Source organism: Phragmites australis, chromosome 7 (assembly GCF_958298935.1).
Source record: "Phragmites australis chromosome 7, lpPhrAust1.1, whole genome shotgun sequence".
NCBI lineage: Eukaryota > Viridiplantae > Streptophyta > Magnoliopsida > Poales > Poaceae > Phragmites > Phragmites australis.
The window spans coordinates 34,729,293-34,748,709 of record NC_084927.1 but is presented as its reverse complement, the minus strand read 5'-3'; the positions used below and the strand labels follow the sequence as shown (position 1 = coordinate 34,748,709).

At 43.3% G+C, this 19,417-nt stretch overlaps 3 protein-coding genes and 1 non-coding gene across 4 annotated transcripts; 2 read left to right on the top strand and 2 right to left on the bottom strand.

The window, feature by feature from the left end:
* Positions 1-723: 723 nt before the first annotated feature.
* LOC133924987 (pentatricopeptide repeat-containing protein At3g14580, mitochondrial) lies at positions 724-2,376 on the bottom strand. Its single transcript, XM_062370757.1, has 2 exons — positions 2,267-2,376; positions 724-2,105 (listed from the first exon to the last, which is right to left on the bottom strand). Exon 2 carries the CDS (start codon positions 2,100-2,102, stop codon positions 1,011-1,013), a length of 1,092 nt encoding a protein of 363 aa, XP_062226741.1. The 5' UTR covers positions 2,103-2,105; positions 2,267-2,376; the 3' UTR covers positions 724-1,010.
* A 100-nt stretch (positions 2,377-2,476) lies between these two features.
* Positions 2,477-2,549, top strand: TRNAR-CCG (transfer RNA arginine (anticodon CCG)). Its single transcript has one exon. It is a non-coding gene; the product is annotated as a tRNA-Arg (tRNA).
* A 5,916-nt stretch (positions 2,550-8,465) lies between these two features.
* Positions 8,466-10,119, top strand: LOC133923657 (germin-like protein 4-1). Its single transcript, XM_062368944.1, has 2 exons — positions 8,466-8,660; positions 9,136-10,119. Exons 1-2 carry the CDS (start codon positions 8,531-8,533, stop codon positions 9,789-9,791), a joined length of 786 nt encoding a protein of 261 aa, XP_062224928.1. The 5' UTR covers positions 8,466-8,530; the 3' UTR covers positions 9,792-10,119.
* A 2,102-nt stretch (positions 10,120-12,221) lies between these two features.
* LOC133924986 (imidazoleglycerol-phosphate dehydratase 3, chloroplastic-like) lies at positions 12,222-16,774 on the bottom strand. The gene is made up of 8 exons (XM_062370756.1): positions 16,046-16,774; positions 15,744-15,871; positions 15,464-15,568; positions 14,239-14,331; positions 13,599-13,673; positions 13,235-13,297; positions 12,942-13,051; positions 12,222-12,680 (listed from the first exon to the last, which is right to left on the bottom strand). Exons 1-8 carry the CDS (start codon positions 16,254-16,256, stop codon positions 12,653-12,655), a joined length of 813 nt encoding a protein of 270 aa, XP_062226740.1. The 5' UTR covers positions 16,257-16,774; the 3' UTR covers positions 12,222-12,652.
* Positions 16,775-19,417: the final 2,643 nt, after the last annotated feature.

The following is a 19,417-nucleotide window of genomic DNA, read 5'->3' as shown; positions in this document are numbered from 1 at the left end:
CCCTCGTTTGCCGCGCAGGGAGGTTTGACCGGTCGCCGGTGGCGAACGACGACAAGTCTCGGGTGGGGAAGGGTACCACGAGCTTCAGCGCATTGTGGCGGTTCCATTTGAGGCATCGGCGGCAGCATGCACGGTGTCAAGCATGGCCAGCGGCAGTGCTCGGGTCGACAGCGACAGTGTGCTGCAGAGGGAGAGAGGGGAGGGGAAGGGGGTGGTGAGCTTTACTAAACCGCGACGGAGTTCACCGTGGGGTTGGCTCGAGCAAAGGCGGCTCGTGGCCCAGAGTTCGTCGTGGAGGTCGATGAGCACGCAATGGTGACTGGTGAGGAAGGGGAAGGAGGCGTGCATGGGAGCTCTGGTTGGGCTTCGGCTCGTGGGAGCTCTGCACCCGCGCCTTGCTCCCTGCCGTCTTGCGCGCCGAGACCGAGCCTAGATGCTCCATGCCCTGCTCCTTGCTGGATCTGGATGTGCCGCCGCTAATCGAGCCGCACCAAATGAACGGTTGAAGGAGGAGGCAAGGGTAGGATAGGTATTTTGAAGTAGGATGGCGCCCCAGTCCACATTAGCTCCACCCGACACGCCACGTCAGTGCTTAGAGCGGTCAAAAGGATTTTGTACCTGGAACAAGTTTAAGTTTTTTATTGTGCATTTTGAGAGTTCGTGGATATAGATGAGAACTCGGCACAAGTTTATGGAGCATTGGTGAATTTTACTCGGGTTAAAATATGTCACTTTTCGTCTCAAGGGTTTAATGCAAAGTCACAAACTTACCAAAATTAACAAAGTTTAGAATCTTGAACAAGTCGGTATAGGCAGCATCCGTAGGCAGGTCTCGATCTTTCTGAGACATAATGGTCCTATCAGAATGACATGGCAGCAATAGGAAATACTACATGGTACATGCAGAAACTCAAGCCGACATTGGTCCACTGGTTCCTCTAACAAAACTTGAAGGTCTCCCATTCAGGTGTCTTGTCAGGTCAAGGAAATCACCAACATGAAAACAAACATTAACACATGGATGTGAGAAGTTTTGTCCAGGTGCCCATTCGAGGAACAAAACCTCGGTCCACCATTTGCTTCAAGACAAGATGTGCATCATCTAAGCACTTAACACTACAGAGGCCATCAATTAGCAGCTTGTAGGATTGGAAGCTAGGCCTCACACCTTCTGCACTCATGATGCTAACCAGGTTCTTGGCCTCTTCAAACTTTCTTGAGCTGATGAGACCATCAAGAAGTACCTGATAAGTCCCTGAATTAGGAAAGCAGCCTTCAGACGTCATTGATTTGAACAGATCGAACGCCTCAGACACTCTTCCCTCCCTGCAGAGACCAGAGATCAAAATATTGTAGACAACTGTATCTGCAGCAATGTCCTGCTTCTGCATTCGCTCAAACAGCTCAAATGCTTTATCTACTCGACTGCACTGACAAAGGAAATGCATCAACGTTGAATAGGTCGTCACATTAGGCAGACACCCTTGCTTTGGCATCTCATGCAGCAAAGATACTGCCTCATCAAATTTTCCAAATTGACACAAACCCTTGACAAGAATATTGAAGCAGCAGGTGTCCAGCGTAACACCCAGCCAGGATGCGCTCAAGTAGACCTCATGGACGACCTCATACTGCCGTTTACACACAAGCATGTGAAGGACATAATTGAATGTCTTCGTAGAAGGCCAGCAGTTGTACCCAGGCATCGCAAAGAGCGTCTCGATGGCTTTGTCAAGATGGTTCGCCACATTGCCATACATCTTGATCAGCCTATAGAAGAACTCATCGGAAAACCTAAACTTTTCAGTTCTTGCCCTGGCCAGCAACTCCTCCACATCACTGAACCTCCTGGCGCAGGCTAGCTTGTCAATCATCAAGCTGTAGAGGGCCTCACTGGGCTTGTAATCTCTCCGACTGCAAGCCCTCTTGAACACACTAGTTATCAGGCTAGGGTCCCTGATGTTCGCAAAGATCTTGAGCACTTCATTTGGGGCGAGCCAATCCTTGTGGTCCAATCTACCCATCCAGTAGCCGTCATCGCACACCGTGGAGCGCAATCTCAAGAACGGAGGCACCGGACGACGGGCTAAGGCTCTCGACATGATCTGCGGCAAGGAGGACGGGATCGGGTGAGGACGGGATCATCAAGAACTGCGCGGATGGCTTGGGGCTTGCGAGAAGTGCCGAGGCGAAAGGGAAGAGGAAGCCAGATAAACGGGAGGGAGCGTGTTGGAGAGTGGTGGGGAGTGCAGCAGGAATGGAATACCTTGGCAGGAAGACAGCTTCGCTGCGGACCCGGTGGCCGGCGGCGACAGGGGAGGGAGGGGAGAAGCGGTGGCGGCGCGCGGTCGGCCCCCGGCGGCGATGTGCCCGGACAAGAGCAGAACGGGAAGGGTGGTGGGCCTTGGGCTTTCTAAGAAAGCCCAACTCTTGTCGATACAAAATAATATATGTTATTGTAATTGTCTCACAAGTTGACCGCGTGGCCTAATGGATAAGGCGCTCGCCTCCGGAGCGGGAGATTGTGGGTTCGAGTCCCATCGTGGTCGAAATGTATTTTTTTGGCCACAACATTTTTTTTTATTTTTTCATTTTTTTTTGTTCCTCACATACTAGTGTTTATGATGCTACCAAAATTTTGTTACCATAAATTCTCTGGGATTGCTCATTTGTTTTAACTACCATTTGTACTTGCTAGTTGGAAAACCCTCCAAACTGTATCTTTGGTGGAAGATTGGTCAAATTGTTTTTTTGGCCACCACATTATTTATTTTCATTTTTTCCATAATTTATTCATTTTTTTTTGGTTCCTCACATACTAATGCTTATGATGCTAGCAAAATTTCGTTACCATAAAATCTCTAGGATTGCTCATTTGTGCTTGCTAGTTGGAAAACCCTCCAAACCGTATCTTTGATGGAAGATTGAAGAGTAAGAAGAGAAGAAACTTGCACCAATTGCCACAATAATTCACCAACCACCACTTCCAACTGGCCAATGCAGGTTGGCATCACAACGCACTCGTGAGAATTACCCCCTCCAGTCACAAATTAGGAGTGACGTTTTAGGTGAGTGTCGTCAAAATGTGCCTCAATTTTGACAATCAGTGCCTATTTACATATTTAGCCTGAACATTTGAAAATAATATGGATATATTAGTATTTAAAAGTAGTCTATTATATTGTAATTTTACTATACTTTATAATGATCAAACATACATTTTGGTGGCAGTGTCCATGTACAAAATGTCACTTATTAGTTGTGACTGGAGGGAGTATGAGAGAAGACCCAGCTTAGGCATATAGGAGAATTTAACTTGACTAAGCTTCTTTCCCTGAAATTCGAAGTCCCATGTACCTCCAATGGTCGATACGTGTCCTAGGCCCTCTCACAAAAAAACTAATCTCACACAACTAAGTCACAACCTACGCTACATAAACACACTAAATAAGCTGGGTGCTATGTATGGCGCTTCTTTTCCAAGATATCTGTGAGATTGCGACTCCTTCTCATTGGCACAGCCGCCACACACTAATCATGGACAATTAAAAGTCAAATACTAATGCACGATGGAGGATAGGCACTGGAAAATGGCCCATGACCTAGTACCATTATTCACCGTATTGTCCCGGAGTGCTGTGCTATCCTGGCCGACGAGTGGGATTTCCAGTGCAAACTAATATTTGTTGACGGATTAATTGTATCCATCGTCACAAGTAAGTGCAGTTTATGGTCTTGTTCAGAAAGAAACAAGTGGGGTTTATGGAAACCCCTGTTAGTGGACGCACATTACCAAACTGCATGCGTGCGAAAACTTTTTGCTATCCTGCTGCAGATTTTCAAACCATGACGTGCATGCATTCGAGAAAGGGTGTGTAGTCGATCCTCGGAGTGCTGTGATTGTGTTTGAACGAAAGTTTAGTTTTTGCTAACATATCAATCGACCGAAAACTTCATATGTATATAAATCAATTTCTTTCACTGCACTCTGATTGACGGTGTCATCTTCCTCTCAACTATTACTCGAAAAATCTTTCTCTCCACCGGAAGTTGAGAGGTTTTTTTATCACAACGGTGATAGGTTAGGCATCGGTTCACCCCTCATCACACTAAAATGGTCAACAGTGCTTGATGTAAAACTTTATCAGTGTCGATTTTGGAACCGACATTTTATATGGGCTGCTGCTAGGCTTTCTAGAAAACAAAAAAGGCTAGCAAACGAGCCAGCTCGATTCATCGAGCCGGAGCCCACTGCCGGTCCCACATCGCAGCCCACCACTGACCCTACATTGGAGTCCACCGCCTCGTCGACGCTGTCAGCGCCATTGCGCTCCGGCTCTCGCTGCTGGCAGCAGATCCGCCACTGCCGCTGACCGAGGCAGATGGAGGGCAGCATGGTGGCAACCGCTATGTTACCTTTGTCAGAGAGGTCGTCTGCGTCGGATCCCGCCACCCCCACGTTGGATCCTGTCACCCTCACAAGGAGGCTGATGAGGAGGGCAAGGAGAGTGAGAAGTCATCGAAGAGGCCTAGGGGGAGGAGAGGAGGCCCTTAGCATCTGACGCCTTGGATCATGCCGCCCTCGTGAGAGGAGGCCAGCGAGGAGGGAGGAGATGGGGAGGCCGCTAGCAGTGAGGCAGTGAGGGGGGAAGAGAGGAGGAGACAGGGAGGCCAGAGCGTGGCCGAGGGGGTGAAGAGCAGGTAACCAGCGAGCTCAACAGAGGGGGGAGGAGAGCGGAAGGCCGACAAGCTCGAAGGGGCGATGAGGCCGGGATGCACAGTGAGAGAGAGACTGAGAGATAAGTGTCACTACGTGAAAAATAGACAAATAAGACACTACATAAGTGACGGATCATCAGGACCCGTCATGTAAGATCCTTTAGTGATGAATTCTGTTACGACTCGTCACTTATGTAGCCTCGGGTCAGGACCGGATCATGACATGTCACTTATGAAGTCATAAAGTTACCCACCATTGATGACATTAGTAACAGGTCAAGTTGTGACTCGTCACTAATAACCAACTAATCAGTGATGGGTTGTCCTAGACCAGTCACCAGTGACAGATTTTCCTAGATTAGTCATAAGTGACGGGTGATGTTACAACCCATCACCGATAATAAGTCATAAGTGACGGCTCATGTTATGATCCGTCACTGATGATTCAGCTCTGTTATTAGATCTGATCAGCTACTGCCAAAATGATAACTACTCTTTTCTTACTTAATTTGCCTAATTACAAACTAAACGTATTGTGCAGATCTGAAAAAATGTTGTGAAAAGAGCTTACAATCATGCTATAGCTGAATATTTACGCATAAAGCTACAAATGTAAATACTAAACTTATAATCATGCTATAGCTAAGATTCAAACAAAAGAGATATGAGACTACAAATATTTATAAAAAAATACATTAATAAATTAGAACTTATGTTTAGCCTATTTCATTAATTTCTATTTACACGTTGAACAAAACTAGTGTAGGATACGATAACGTAGTAGGCACAAATATTTTTTATTTTTATCTTATTTTTTCTCACTTTATCAACACAAGAATAGGAACTATTGTATATTTTTACTCAAATTTGATATAAGGGGTGGTGGCTATGGACACACGCGTTCCAAAAATGGTGCAAAAACTTCAGTGGGCAAAAACTCAATCTTCCAAGTCGAATTTGGCATCAATTTTTTTCTTAACCTGATAAAATGGGGGACAAACAAATATAATTTTTTCTGTAGATGTTTGTAGAGTAAAAAACATCAAAATCGGAGTTTGTATGCAAAAGTTATATCAATTTTACTGAAGGCCCTCTGTGACACCTATCAAATCGCGATCGTTGGCATGCGATATTCAAAAATCCATAAAATATATATACAACTTTGATGAACTTCATATAGTTGGGAAGAAAAATTCAGAAATTCATATAGTTGGGATATATATATATATATGATATATGTGTGTGTGTGTGTGTGTAAATTCTAACTTGTCATTGAGATATTCATAAAATTTTATATGTACAATTTATCATTAGTGACAAGTTAAGATTACGTCTGTCACTATTGTTCAATCATTAGTGACGGGTTACAATTATGACCCAACACTAATGACCTTCGATAAAAAAAGTTTTAAAGGATAAAACATCCAGCTTCCTTCAGAACACACACGAGGGTGAGGTGGTAAGGCGGCTACGTGTGTGAGAGGAGGTTGCATGTTCGATTCTCATGAGACGCAAAGTATAAAAATAGTGTGAAAAATAGCAAGTGATCGTGCATGGTGATACCCCCTGCGTTAGGATGACGCAAAAAACATTCATCGGCCATTAGTGACATATTAAGATTATGATCCATCACTCATATGATCATTGGTGACTTTTTAACCCGTCACTAGTAACTAGTCATCAGTGACGCGTTTGGAGTGACGGGTGCCACACCTATCACCCATGACGGTTATCACTAGTCATTGAAGACCTTTTTTCACGTATTGTGAGAGAGAGAGAGTCGTGAGTGTGCGAGAGAGAGCCATGAGAGAGATAGGAGGATGGAGATAGAGCCAGATGCGAGCCGTGAAGTATTAAACGAATCTAACAAAAATTTCGAGTTCAGCTCCCTCGTTCAATACCGGTTCATAACAAAAGCCCGATATTGGTACTATCAATGCTGATTTTTACCTAAATGGATGGGTTTTTGCCTAATTGTATTGGGAACCTGCATTGATACACTATCGGTGTCGGTTTTGGCCTAACCGGCACTGATGAGTCGACACGGATGATTCTTTCTGTAATAGTGTCAGTTAGTATTAGGGTTTACCAGAGCTCCAACACTAGATAGAATTAGGCTGGATGGCGATGGTAATTGTGTGTTAATGGCACCACACTGGCCATGGTTGAGGAGCATGTTTGGTGGCGGAGGTTGATAGGTTGAGAACAAAGTAAACAATTACCGATCGATTTCCACGATTGGAGGCTCCAGTGAGCCATTGGAGATAGGGGATAAGGAAAGCATGAGAGTAAGAGAAGTGATATAATAAGAGGCTAGGTGGCGCAAGCAAGCATTGTGGGAAGGCTTCGATGTTTCGACTTAGAGCATCTTCAATCGACTCTTTAAATCTCACTCCTTATATCTCTATACAAAAAGTCTCTCCAAAAATTTCTCTCTCTATTTCTCTACATGTTTCAACCGACTTACTAAATCTCACTTTCTAAATTTCACTCACCTATATTTTATTAATATCCTATAAGAAGAATATCACATGAAATGATAAAAATGCATATAAAGAATAATAAGCATTCATGAGCATTTGGATGCATTTTGTATATGTTTGAAATTTGTTTGAATTCAAATTGAATTAAAAGAAGAATACCACATGAAATGATAAAAATGCATCTAAATGGAGCATTACAGAGGAACTCACTTTTTCACCATATAACTTAGGCCTAGAAATAATTTTAGAAATTAGTCCATCAAATAAGAAAAATATTAGTGATTTTTTTCCAATTTTTTAGGAATTTATTTGAGTTCCTAACAATTGTTACAAGTTATAAAAAGTAGTTTTTTTGAATATTTTTTGTTTAAATTCTACATAGGATTTTTAGATTAATCTAGTTAAAATAGATTGCACATGGATTATGAAACACGTAAAAAATATTTTAGATTTTTGAAATAACATAAGACCATTGTTTTGAATAGTGGATGCACCCATCATCACCTGGTTCGTTCCTATCAACTAGAGATGGCGAGTGTCTATTGTTCACAGCGGCTCGCTGGTAGTAGCAAGGGAGAAAGAGCGGTTGGAGGCATTTTTTTTACCGGCTTGGCAAATTTGGCGATAGCGAGTCTTATATCGAGTCGGTTGGAGATACTCTTGTGATATAGTTGAGGTGATGGGAATGGTTCGGTGAGGAGTTGGGATCAACAGTAGTGGCGTGGAGAACTGGGAGGTGTGAGTTAAAGGGTGGCTGTGTGTGAGGATTAGTTTATACATGACACGGAAAAGAGATGGAGATTATTAGGTCTGAGGTTTTCGATCCAACTGTCGCCACCTGCGAGTGCTTTTAAGACAAATTCAATCACCTTCTCAGGAGGCACCCGTAGAACTTTCAGTACAGAGTAACACTTGTTTACAAATGGATCGACCCAAAGTCACAAGTGGAGTTTATAGAAATCTGTCTTTGGTAGTGGATGAATGTCACACCGCGATTCAAAAATTTCCGTTATCTTCTCCCGCATATCGTGCATGTATTATTCCACAAGCATTTCACGCACGTGATTACACTATGTAAAACAAACAATTAGTGGGACTGTAACAACAAAACAAATATATAGGTCAGTGTGATGCCTACTAAACTATACAGTGAGTGATGGTGAATCAAGGAGTAGAGCGTGCAAGCAGTCCACTACTCCACATCTACCTTTATGACAGTATAAATTGGTGCCTTCCCAAGTGTTTTGTAGAGTACGAGTAGCTCGATAGAGAGCACAACACTACACTCGCAAGCATTACCATACCTAGCTAGGGTAGAAGCTGAAACCATGGCTTCCCGTGCCTTTGCTGCACTGCTTACTGTACTAGCATTTGTAGGTTTTGGTTCAGTTCCCCGTGCTCTGGCCACGGACCCGACCCAACTCCAGGACTTCTGCGTTGCTGATAAACTCAGTGCCGGTATATATTATTGCTTGCCGATAACTTACTAGTCAGTTCTAGACATGGATGTATATGCATGAATTATCACAATTTACAAGTGTGTGCTTGCATCCATCCCCATTAACGTATTCTCGGATGCATGCATGAACATGGCATATAGCTAGATTCCATTGTTGCAAGCTTCATTTATGCATTTGCAACGGATAACGTACGCGCTCTTTATCTGCATGAGCTGAAGGCATGCATGCACTACTTACGTATGATATCACGGATGGAGGTAGGGGGTGGCTGGTAGGGGCTATGGCACCCCTCATGCTTCATGTATTACCTTCGTGTATTTGCTAATTAGACAAAATTAGTATAAAAGCTTTATTTAGCCCCCTTTAACATAAATGTATTAGCACTTGGCCCTCTCATTTTAATATACTAGCTAGCTCCGTCCCTGTATGATATATATGACACTGACACGGTCGACGTGGCGATCGATATGCAGTGTTCGTGAATGGGTTCGTGTGCAAGGACCCGAAGGTGGTGACGGCGAACGACTTCTTCTTCCACGTGGTGCCCGGAGCCATTAACGCGCAGGGTTCGGCGGTCACGGCCGTGTCGGTGAACGAGCTGCCGGGGCTGAACACGCTGGGCATCTCACTGGTGCGCATCGACTTCGTGGCCGGCGGGCAGAACCCGCCGCACACGCACCCGCGCGCCACCGAGGTCCTCATCCTGCTCCAGGGCACGCTCCTCGTGGGTTTCGTCGGCTCCAACCAGCTCAACAACCAGCTGTTCACGAAGCAGCTGGTGGAGGGCGACGTGTTCGTGTTCCCCCAGGGGCTGATCCACTTCCAGCTCAACAACGGGAAGATCCCCGCCGTGGCCTTCGCGGGGCTCAGCAGCCAGAACCCCGGCGTGATCACCATCGCCAACTCCGTGTTCGGGACCAAGCCGCCCATCCTGGACGAGATCCTCGCTAAGGCGTTCATGATCGAGAAGGCCCAGGTCGACTGGATCCAGGCACAGTTCGCCGCACCGCCGCAAGCCGGCGGCGGCATGCCTGGTGGTGGCATGCCTGGTGGCGGCATGCCTGGTGGCGGTGGCATCCCCGGCAACGGTACCGGCGGCGGCTATCCCGGCGTGCCAGGGTACCCCTAAAAGGCTAGTTTAATTACCTCGACGGCCCGTAGCATGCATGCTGCACAAGTGCAGAGATGCAGAGATCGACCGACCAGGCCGTCATCATATGCGTATAACGGGAAGCCTCACGCAGGTTATATATATGTCTTTGCTCGTAGTAGTGGTCAGGCTGTACACACACGTTGTACGAACTGGTAAAGCCTAGTACGCGTTGCGCGCTACGTAGTGTGTTAGTTTGTGTGTAATGTGTTTGCGTTGATGGAGGAGCACTGGCTTGGTTGAAGAACTTGTGGCGAAATCGCACCGACTACTGTTGCCTCTATATGGAATAAAATTGAAGTTTCAGTGTTGGATCTGTTATACATACCGGCTGGGCTTATTATATACTCTATTTGGTTATAATACATGACGTTTTAGAAAAGATTCAGTCAAACTTTTAAATCTTTAACTAATAATATTTTTAAAAAATATTTAATTTGAAAAGTTTAAAATCATATGGGTAAATTTATCTTTAAAAATATTTTCATAATATCACAGCTACCATCCAAAAATATACAACATACGATCCAAAAATAGACAATATACGACACCATATTTATCAAAATAGATAATATATTAATATATTTACAAATTTAACATATATATTCGGCACCTCGCATATCGAAAATCCAATTATGACGCGATGCGCCGAAAAAACATGGATCTAACAGTTTTTAACACCTAACATATCAAATACAATATTGTGCAATGTATTCAACACCTTAAAAACTAAAAACTACTTATATCACCTAAAATGCTAAATAATCTAAATAGTATCGTATTTAACACCTTAGATATCGAATAACACCACGATCCTGCACGCAATGCAAACGCGACTGACGTCGGCCATACCGGTGAATGGCGGGCACACCTAGGTGTATATGATCTGTACATTTTTTTCCCTCTAGAAGAAAATCGATTGTTTCCCGTACGTCTTCAATGCGCATGCGTGCATGGACCACAGCAAAATGCAAGCTCTACTGTTTTTGTTTTGTTGAGCGAGAAATTATGGAACAAGCGCTTTTCAAGATTGGAGTTCTAATTTAGGTCAAAATATATTTATTTTACAAGGTAACACATACGTACATATATCATACTTACATATCCGTTAGTACACCTATTTTTAGGTTTAAATTTTAAGTGATCGACACCTTCTCCATCTCATAATCTAATTGTATCGCGTTGTGATTGTGCCTTTGCCAAATGTGATTTTTGTTTGAGGTTTAATGATTTTTGTTTTTAGGCGATCCTATCACCAATCCATATGGCGACACAAAGCTGTTAATCTATCACTAAAGGATGCGATCATGTCTCCATATGGATTGGCGACAGAGTCTCGCTACATATGCATGACGACATGACCTTATGTTGTCGTAAGATTTGGCGACTTAGCCATATCGCTAGGTGGTATGGTAATACTATATTACTAGTCACCGACTGTCGTGCCGATATTATGTTATTGTTGCAATTTTATGAATTTAGTTATTATTTTGATAATTTTTTAATAAAATAATATTATTAAAAATTCTTTAATCTCTAGTGGCCACATTTTTAATACCAACACAGCAGCTGTCGGTGACGTGCTCTGACATATGACCGAATCAATTTTCTGATCCAACTAATATCTGTACGCCTGCCACATGACTCCTTTGACCGAGTAGAAAAACACCTGCGAGCTCTTGCCTATTCGGCACCTTATTTGACATATAAGTGTCAAATATAATACTATTTAAAGTATATAATATTGTCTAGATATTAAATATAGATTGCTTTTGGCACCTAATATGTTGAATACGGTATTGTGCAACGTATTTAGTATTTTATGTACCAAAAACTACTCGATTCATGCTTTTTTGTCTCACGTGTGGAAATCAGATTTTTGACACGTAAGGTACTAAATACATATTTAAAATTGTAAATAAGTTAACATATTATCTATTTTTAGATTTTTACTATCACATCACAAACTCAATAGTTTTTATAAATATATTCTAATAAAAATAACGATAAAGTTTACATGGAAAACGCAAGAGCGGCAGCCGCGCGAACGCTCGCTCCCCAACCCCGGCCTCGGGGCGCCTCGTTCGTGCCAAGCTGCCGGCGCGGGCGCCCTGCGAGTTCCTCGGCAGCCACTGATCTGCCTGCCTCAGGTGAGGCCTCCCGTCTCCTGAACTGCGTGCTTGCATTAACCAGAGCACGACACGACGCGGCACGGACCTTTTCCGGGTGTGCACGCAGTCGGCTCGATCTGCCATCGTCACAGACCCCAAAGCCTGAAGCAAACTAGCACTGACCACAGAGTACCAGCGCCACAACGTTGTGCTGACTCGGCAGTGGTATCACCTCGCAATCCCTGTCTACCCGTTCTGTGGAATTGTTTAAAGCAACTCAGAGTTTTTTTATATAGAATGGAAGCACGCAAATTATTTTATTGCCTTGAATGGCCAAGTATAAATGATGCAGCACATCGGACCAATTCTGGGTCCATATGCATGTTTATACAATCATCGGCATACTTGGGTTGAGGCCACAGGCTGTATAACCCTTTCAATCTTCAGATGTTTCAAGCTCCGGAGAACAGCCAAAATTGCAATAGCGAGCAGGTACATTACCTGACTGGCATACTATTAGGCTCCCAGCCACTGTTCTAACATACTATTAGGCTCCCAGCGTAAATTACCTGACTGGCATTTAAATTTAGCAAGGATTCCATGCTTTGTTGTCCGAACTACATTAGGCTCCCAGCGTAAGTAGCACAAACTAAGAAGCTGTAGCTGGCCGTCCATTTGCGTCCTCGGATCCTTGAACAGCAGCATGCACCCATTTTCAAACTTGTAACGCTACGACCTCGACAGAACACCTTTTGAGCTGCCATTAAGCCAAGCGAGATATCATCAGGTATGTGAATGGCTGAAAATCAGCGCCAAGATTTGACATATGTTCGTTAACTGGCATTCCCCATTCACATCCCCACTATCCTCTAACAATGAGTGGGATACCAGTCAACAGTAACAAAGCCAAACTACATGTACAGAAGTGTGTGGTTGGAAGTAGTATTTGAAGAATGCCACATACTGGTCATGAACAATAGAGTTTTCTGAATAAACTTTGCAATAAACAAAGACAAACCTGGGGACAGTGCCACGTCGCCTCAAGTCGTATTCTGTAGCTTGTCTAAGGGCCCTAGCAAATGCTTTGAAAGACGCCTCAATAATATGGTGCAAGTTTTTCCCAGCAAGCTACAAAAGAAAAAATGGAGCGGCATCAGGTGATACAGGGGCAAGGTTATGCCAATTAGCTTAATTAATAAAAAAAATCTCAACTCATATGTTCAACTATTAACTGCTCAAGACTCTACAATTTTTCAACACTGTTCCAGTTGTTTTGAAGAGAATTTGATACAAACTTTAAGCAATTTGTACCTGACGGATGTGAAGCGTCATCCCAGATGTATTCACAAGAGATTGGAAAAAGTGCTCAACTAACTGTAACCAAAATAAACAAATGAATATTTGACTCACTTGATGTCAGGAGTGTACAGGATGGAAAGGATTGCACAGTACTAACGATGAAGAAGATGACTATGAAATTCAAGTGTTGTTTGAGGATTCCATTAAAAAGTTTTTTTTTTTTGAGAGAGAGGAAAACTTGAATTTAAAAAGTGGAAGGAATACAATGAATGTAATGTGGAACTTGAAATGTGGCTATCAAGGATATTTTATAAGTCTGAGCAGAAAGAGCAGACAGTTCAGAAATGATAACATGCTTGCGTATTTGAAAAATCACCTGTGTATCATATGAGCCAACTCGTGCAGTAGGAATATCTAAGCCACAGCTTAAATGAGGACGACCAGATAGATCCTGGATACATAGGGAAATAATGATCGATGAAATCTCAATAAGGCAAAGTTTAATTCAGCATACCAGACAAGGTGATTAAATTTTGTATATTCACAATGATGACAAGTCAAAACATTGACAACATCACACTTGTGATCTATCCAACAAGCTAAGCTATCATGAACAAAATGGCAAACAAATATATGACATGAGTAACATAAAAGCACTTATATTGCTATGTTTCAACTTATGCGTGATAGATAAGTCTGAAAAACTTCAACACAAACAAAAAGCCAAAAACATTATCATTTTCGATGCTGGTTCTCAAATGTCAAAAGGTGCATATGGTCAGCTTATCGCAACAGTAGATGCTCACAAAAACGAGAAAGTTAAAAAATAATAGCGTAACTGAGCATTTCCTAAGCGCAGAATCATACATATGTAACTCAAGTATGTGCTTGAACAGCATTCGATGATTCGAGGCTCATGAATGCATACATGCCACAAAGACAGTTAGATATCCACATCATGTCACTGCAAAACTGTACATTCATAGTATGTAAATAGAGCAAGAGGTACAATTTACCAGTATAACTTCAACTGCTGCCTCATCAAGTGGTGCTGTAAAATGCCCAAATCGGTTAATTCCTTTTCGATCACCTAGTGCTTGAAGCAGTGCCTACATATAAAATAAAAAAGGTCATCCCATTGATTGCTCGTTTATCTATGCAGATTGCACAATATTAGATTACACATGGTTCCCTTTGTTTTTTTTTTCCAAAAAAATATATATAGGGCTCCCCATATGGTAAATCTGAAGGCATTAAATTTAGCACAAAGGATAGGAAAGAAAAAGAAGTAGGACATCTAAACCTCAAGTTGATAGTTGATACTGATCGCTACAAGCAAGGTTTTGAAAATCGGTAACCAGTACTCGCTCGGTCACCCTGCCTAGTAGTGATTATACGGTAATCAGCATTGTACTCAGCCTTGTAAACATACACTAAAGGACTACAATTGGATCTAATCACCAACTGACTACAGTCTGACAATACCAAGAAGAAGTCAACAATTAAGTTAGCAGGACTACAAGTCAGGAACATACACTAAAGGAAAATATTAAATACTGCAAGGCTGCCACAGTGATGTTTGGAATTCTTATGCCCTGTTTGGTTTAGCTTCTGCTGGCTTTTGCTACTCAGAAGCAGAAAACTGAACCAAACAATCCGCTTCTAGAAATGGCTTTTGAGAAGCAAAAGCTATCATTATTACTGGAAACCAGAAGCTAGCCTGGAGAAGCTTTTGTAGCTTTTGAGAGATGATGTTCGGAAGGGTATTACATATCCTTTGTGCTAAATTCATCCACATCAAAAACCAATTCAAAAGCAGTTTTTTCTATAAACAGCTTTTCAACAGCAGCTTTTGGAAAAGCCTCAGCCCAGCCAAACAAGCCCTTAGTTGCCTAGCAAGGTGCTTGCATGCGGTTGCTTCCTAGAAAGGAGAGAGACTGGGAGAATGAGGGCAGTAGGAGAGGGACCGAGAGATGGAGAGCAATAGGACTACTCAACTTGCTTGTTAATCGGCCGATTAAACCTGGTTACCTGTTAATCATCCGATTAAACCCAGTTACCTGTTAATCGGCCGGTTAAGCCGGTTAAACCTGTTAATGCTCGTTCTCTGCATAACTGTAACCGGTGAGGGTACCTAGTACGAGTACATAGCCGAGTCGACCGATTTTCAAAGCACTGCCTACAAGTGTTTCTAGAAGCAGAAATGTCAAGTAAAAGATATTCTAGGAAAGCAACAATCACCGTTCCAATTGCCAAAGCAATGTCCTCATTTGAGTGATGATCATCAATGTGTGTGTCTCCTGTTGCCTTAACGTAGACATCAAATAGTCCATGGGATGCCAGTTGCTGCAAAAGGCTACTTGTTATTATTCCCATCATCCCATAGAAACCAGATAACACTTTGGAGCTTCGAACAAACCCCCAGGTCAAAAATCATAGATAGCTACCACAAGCATATTCTGTCAATACAGTTGCTCCCAATTCCATAATTACGGACACAACACAAGTAAATTATACTCACATCGAGCATGTGATCCAAGAACGGTATCCCTGTGCTGCAGTCGGCAACACCAGTGCCATCAAGGTTTATCTTCACATGCACATTTGTCTCCTTGGTCACCCTCTTTACCTCTCCAATCCTAGATGGCCCTACAAATTTTGAACAAAATCAGAAAAAATTGAACCTAAATGAATATAACCCGTCGAGACAGCCAGCAGAGAAGCACAGCATGAAGAACGACACTGCTGTTGAGCACAACAGAGGAACAAATCGAACACGAAGCTGCAGACAAGGTAATTTCCACTCCTTGATACAGAACCTACCTGCAGAGTTTCCGGGAGCGGTTGGGGAGCCGTTGCCGCCGACGCCGGAGGCGGCCATAGCAGGCGACCTCAGACGAAGCGAGAAACCGTGCGGCCGAGCGGGGAAGGCGACGACCCGACCGCTAGACCTCCCCAAGGATGTGGGGGCAGGGGAGTCCGGTGCGGTGGACAGGCGGAACGGGGAGGGGGATACGAACCGCGCGGTGTTCATCGGCGCGAGCTCGCCGCCGACGCTTGCTGGGTGCGAGGGAGTGGACGGCGGCGGGGAGGGGAGTCGGGTGGGCGGACTTGTGTGTGTTGGGCCTCGGTGGGCTGTAAACGAGCCGAGCTCAAGGGAGCCTGACACCTCAAGCTCGAGCTCGATATAAGTTCGAGCCGAGCCTAAGATCCGGTCGAGCCTACAGACAGGCTCGAGCTCCGCCCGCCGCTCGACAAGCTCGAGTGCCCGGAGGTGACCGCCTTCACGAAGCAGCACGCCGGCCGAGGATGGGATCCAAGGTGTCCGCTGTGCTGTCGTGCTTGTGGGAGGAAACAAGAGAGGAGGCGGGGTGGGATGCGGCGAGGCGGCTGCGGCCTAGGAAACGGAGAAGAGGGAACGGCCGGGGGAAGGAGGCGGTGAGGTGGGAAGAGAGACGGAGGCCGACGGGAGGTCGGGGGAAGGGAGGCGAGGAGGTCGATGCGCCGTCGCCCGTCGCGGGGTGTGCGTCGGGCTGCTGAAATTGCGGCTGCTAGGGCTGGGGCCTGGGTGCTTTCTATTTCTAAGTTGGGCTGAAGCTAGCCTAACATAGTTTACTTACCGATGGGGCCGGCCCATGCTATATAGCTTGAAAAAAGACAAGGAATAATTTTGTTGGGCTATCCAAAAAGAATGTTTTTGGGCCACCACTTATTCAAAGAATACTTTTTTATGCTACCTGTTTCGAAAGAATACTTTAATTAATTTATATAGAATAAGGTGCACGTTTTCTATAATTAATAAAGCACCATTTAGTGGAGTAGTAAAATCTGGATGATGGCGAAGTTACATAACAGAATAGCTAGTATGTTTCTCTAGAAGATCAACTATAAGGGTTTGAACAACAACAACAACAACACGGTTTCTCCGTAAAAAAAATAAGAATAATAGCAGCACGCTTAATCGTGCATGTTTAGGTGAGACATTGACATTGAAATGCGTCTACGTCCACATACACTTCTCCAATAGGTTTGAACACTACACTTATCCTTATATTGAAAATAAGAAAACAAAGAAAACCGAGACAGCTGTCCAGGAATAGCTACATGCAACTATTTTTGTTGAGGAATGATTACACAAAAGCAAATATAGGAATCCTTCATTGTTAGCATGCCAACCAAACTGCCTTTCAAATGAAGGAGCAGTATACCATATCCTTTTTTGGGGGTGGGGGACTGGGGGGATAGAGGTAGCCATTCAAGGTGCATTTATTGGAACGGTGGGAGCAAATTGATACAGAGCACAGCACAGCAGAGGAGAACATAGACCAGGTTGGTGGGGGAGAGGGAGGACAAATGGATTTGGGGTTGATTAGACTGCTTCTAATGTTTTGTTTTTTATTGATATTTTAGAAGAGAAAGAGTAAAAAATTAGGTTAAAAAATAAGCTTCAAATGCATGCATGTGTTGCTTATTTTTTAGACTTTCTAAAATAATTTATTGTCTCACAATTATATAGGATTACTCAAAAAGCTATTTCTTCCTGAAAACAAGCTTCATCAATCTTTTCTTTAAATAGTTTGCCACATTAGATTTTTTTCTTATGTAGACACTAATTAATATAAAAAATCAGATATATTAGAGCATTAAGAGATGCGTAAATGCGCAAATGCGCAAATGGAGTTGTTGATTTGTTCCTTCAACATCACCCGCATAAATTTCAACTAGGAACCACTCTGCATTGATGGAACCATTTATTGTGCAGGCTTATTATTGAAGACTTGTACTTTTCCCTACCTGCTGCCTGCTGACATAATTTGCTGCATTTTCTTCTCTTAAAAAAGCCCATTATATCCATCCCATGCACAGATCTTTACTTTCAGCTTATTCCAACAGGGGCCATTTGCAGGTGCATGCACTGGAGATTTTAATAATCGATGGTTGTGCTAACTTGCAAGCTACAAACTTGAAGAGTTTGTAGAGAATTTGCAACCCAGGTACGGAGATAATAAACCCTTACTGTTGATCCTGTTGGAAGCAATAGTATTTTAGATTTAATTTAATTTAATTTTTGATATAAAATGAATAAAAACATATGCAAATAATCAATAGCGAATGTGTTCCAATTAGCCTAGACAAAATTCGACTAGCCTCGAGTAAGATTCAATAAATCTTAACACACCTTGACTAGTGCACGTCCTCGATAAGATATTCGACTAGTTACTCGAACTGTAGATGTACTTGATTAGATACTCGAGTAGAATTTACATACGTATCTGATGTCGATGTGAGATGCAGACAGTCTCGTGGTGTCGATACTCGATGCAGTAAATGATGATGAAGATAAAGTAGTCGATGCAGAGGCCGCCATGATGTAAATCCAGTAGGCGATGATAAAGATGAAGTAGTCAAGTAGATCATGATGGTGTAAAGGAATCAGATCATGAGCAGTCGTGACGATCACTTCTCAAAAACTTTATTCACCCTCTCCCGGTGAAGGATTCCAAAGATGACGGGTTTCAGAGACCAGCTCTTCCATTCATTGGTGCATGTTGGCGCAGCGGGATGGAGTAGACTACGTGCGACGGTGTAGCAGAGAGAAATTGGTAATATCCTAATTGAGTGTGGTGTCTCACTTTGATATATATATATATATAGGGAGAGTCGCGCGATTGATACGCACTACGGACGGAGACGGTTACGCCATCACGACCGGAGTCTTGACTAACACGATTTTCATATATTTATTTATTTGACCATGCAGCAAAAAGAAGATCGGACATGCGCAAGCAACTAGATCCGATTTTGATGGACTATTCACGCAAGTGTCGTGTGTCTGTGCCCTCCGCCTTGACCCCGACGAGGAAAGCGAGCGTGCGTGTGTTCTTCTAGTCCTCTTATACACACATATTAAGTAGGTGGATGAGAGAAATTATTTTAAGTTAATCTTCATCCACTTCCATTAGCAAGATGTGACTGAAAAATACACATCTCCTTCACATGGTTATGACTTTGAGAATTATTTGGAATTATACAAATATAATGGGCTAAACCCATATATTCTAACGTATCCACAATCTAGCTCATGGCTTCTTGTGTCAAATTACAATTTGTGATAAAGTCTAGCTCCTCTTTCACTTTTCATCTCGTCTCAGGCTTCACCCACTAGCGGTCTGAGGTTTTGCATGGCGGTTAGAC

Coding starts and splice junctions, on each gene's coding strand:
- LOC133924986 (XM_062370756.1), bottom strand. CDS start 16,256: ATGAACACCGCGCGGTTCGTATCCCCCTCCCCGTTCCGCCTGTCCACC. Junction 15,872..16,045: donor CGCTCCCGGAAACTCTGCAG/GTAGGTTCTGTA, acceptor CAAAATTTGTAG/GGCCATCTAGGATTGGAGAG. Junction 12,681..12,941: donor CGACGTGGCACTGTCCCCAG/GTTTGTCTTTGT, acceptor GCTTAATGGCAG/CTCAAAAGGTGTTCTGTCGA.
- LOC133924987 (XM_062370757.1), bottom strand. CDS start 2,102: ATGTCGAGAGCCTTAGCCCGTCGTCCGGTGCCTCCGTTCTTGAGATTG.
- LOC133923657 (XM_062368944.1), top strand. CDS start 8,531: ATGGCTTCCCGTGCCTTTGCTGCACTGCTTACTGTACTAGCATTTGTA. Junction 8,661..9,135: donor TGCTGATAAACTCAGTGCCG/GTATATATTATT, acceptor ATCGATATGCAG/TGTTCGTGAATGGGTTCGTG.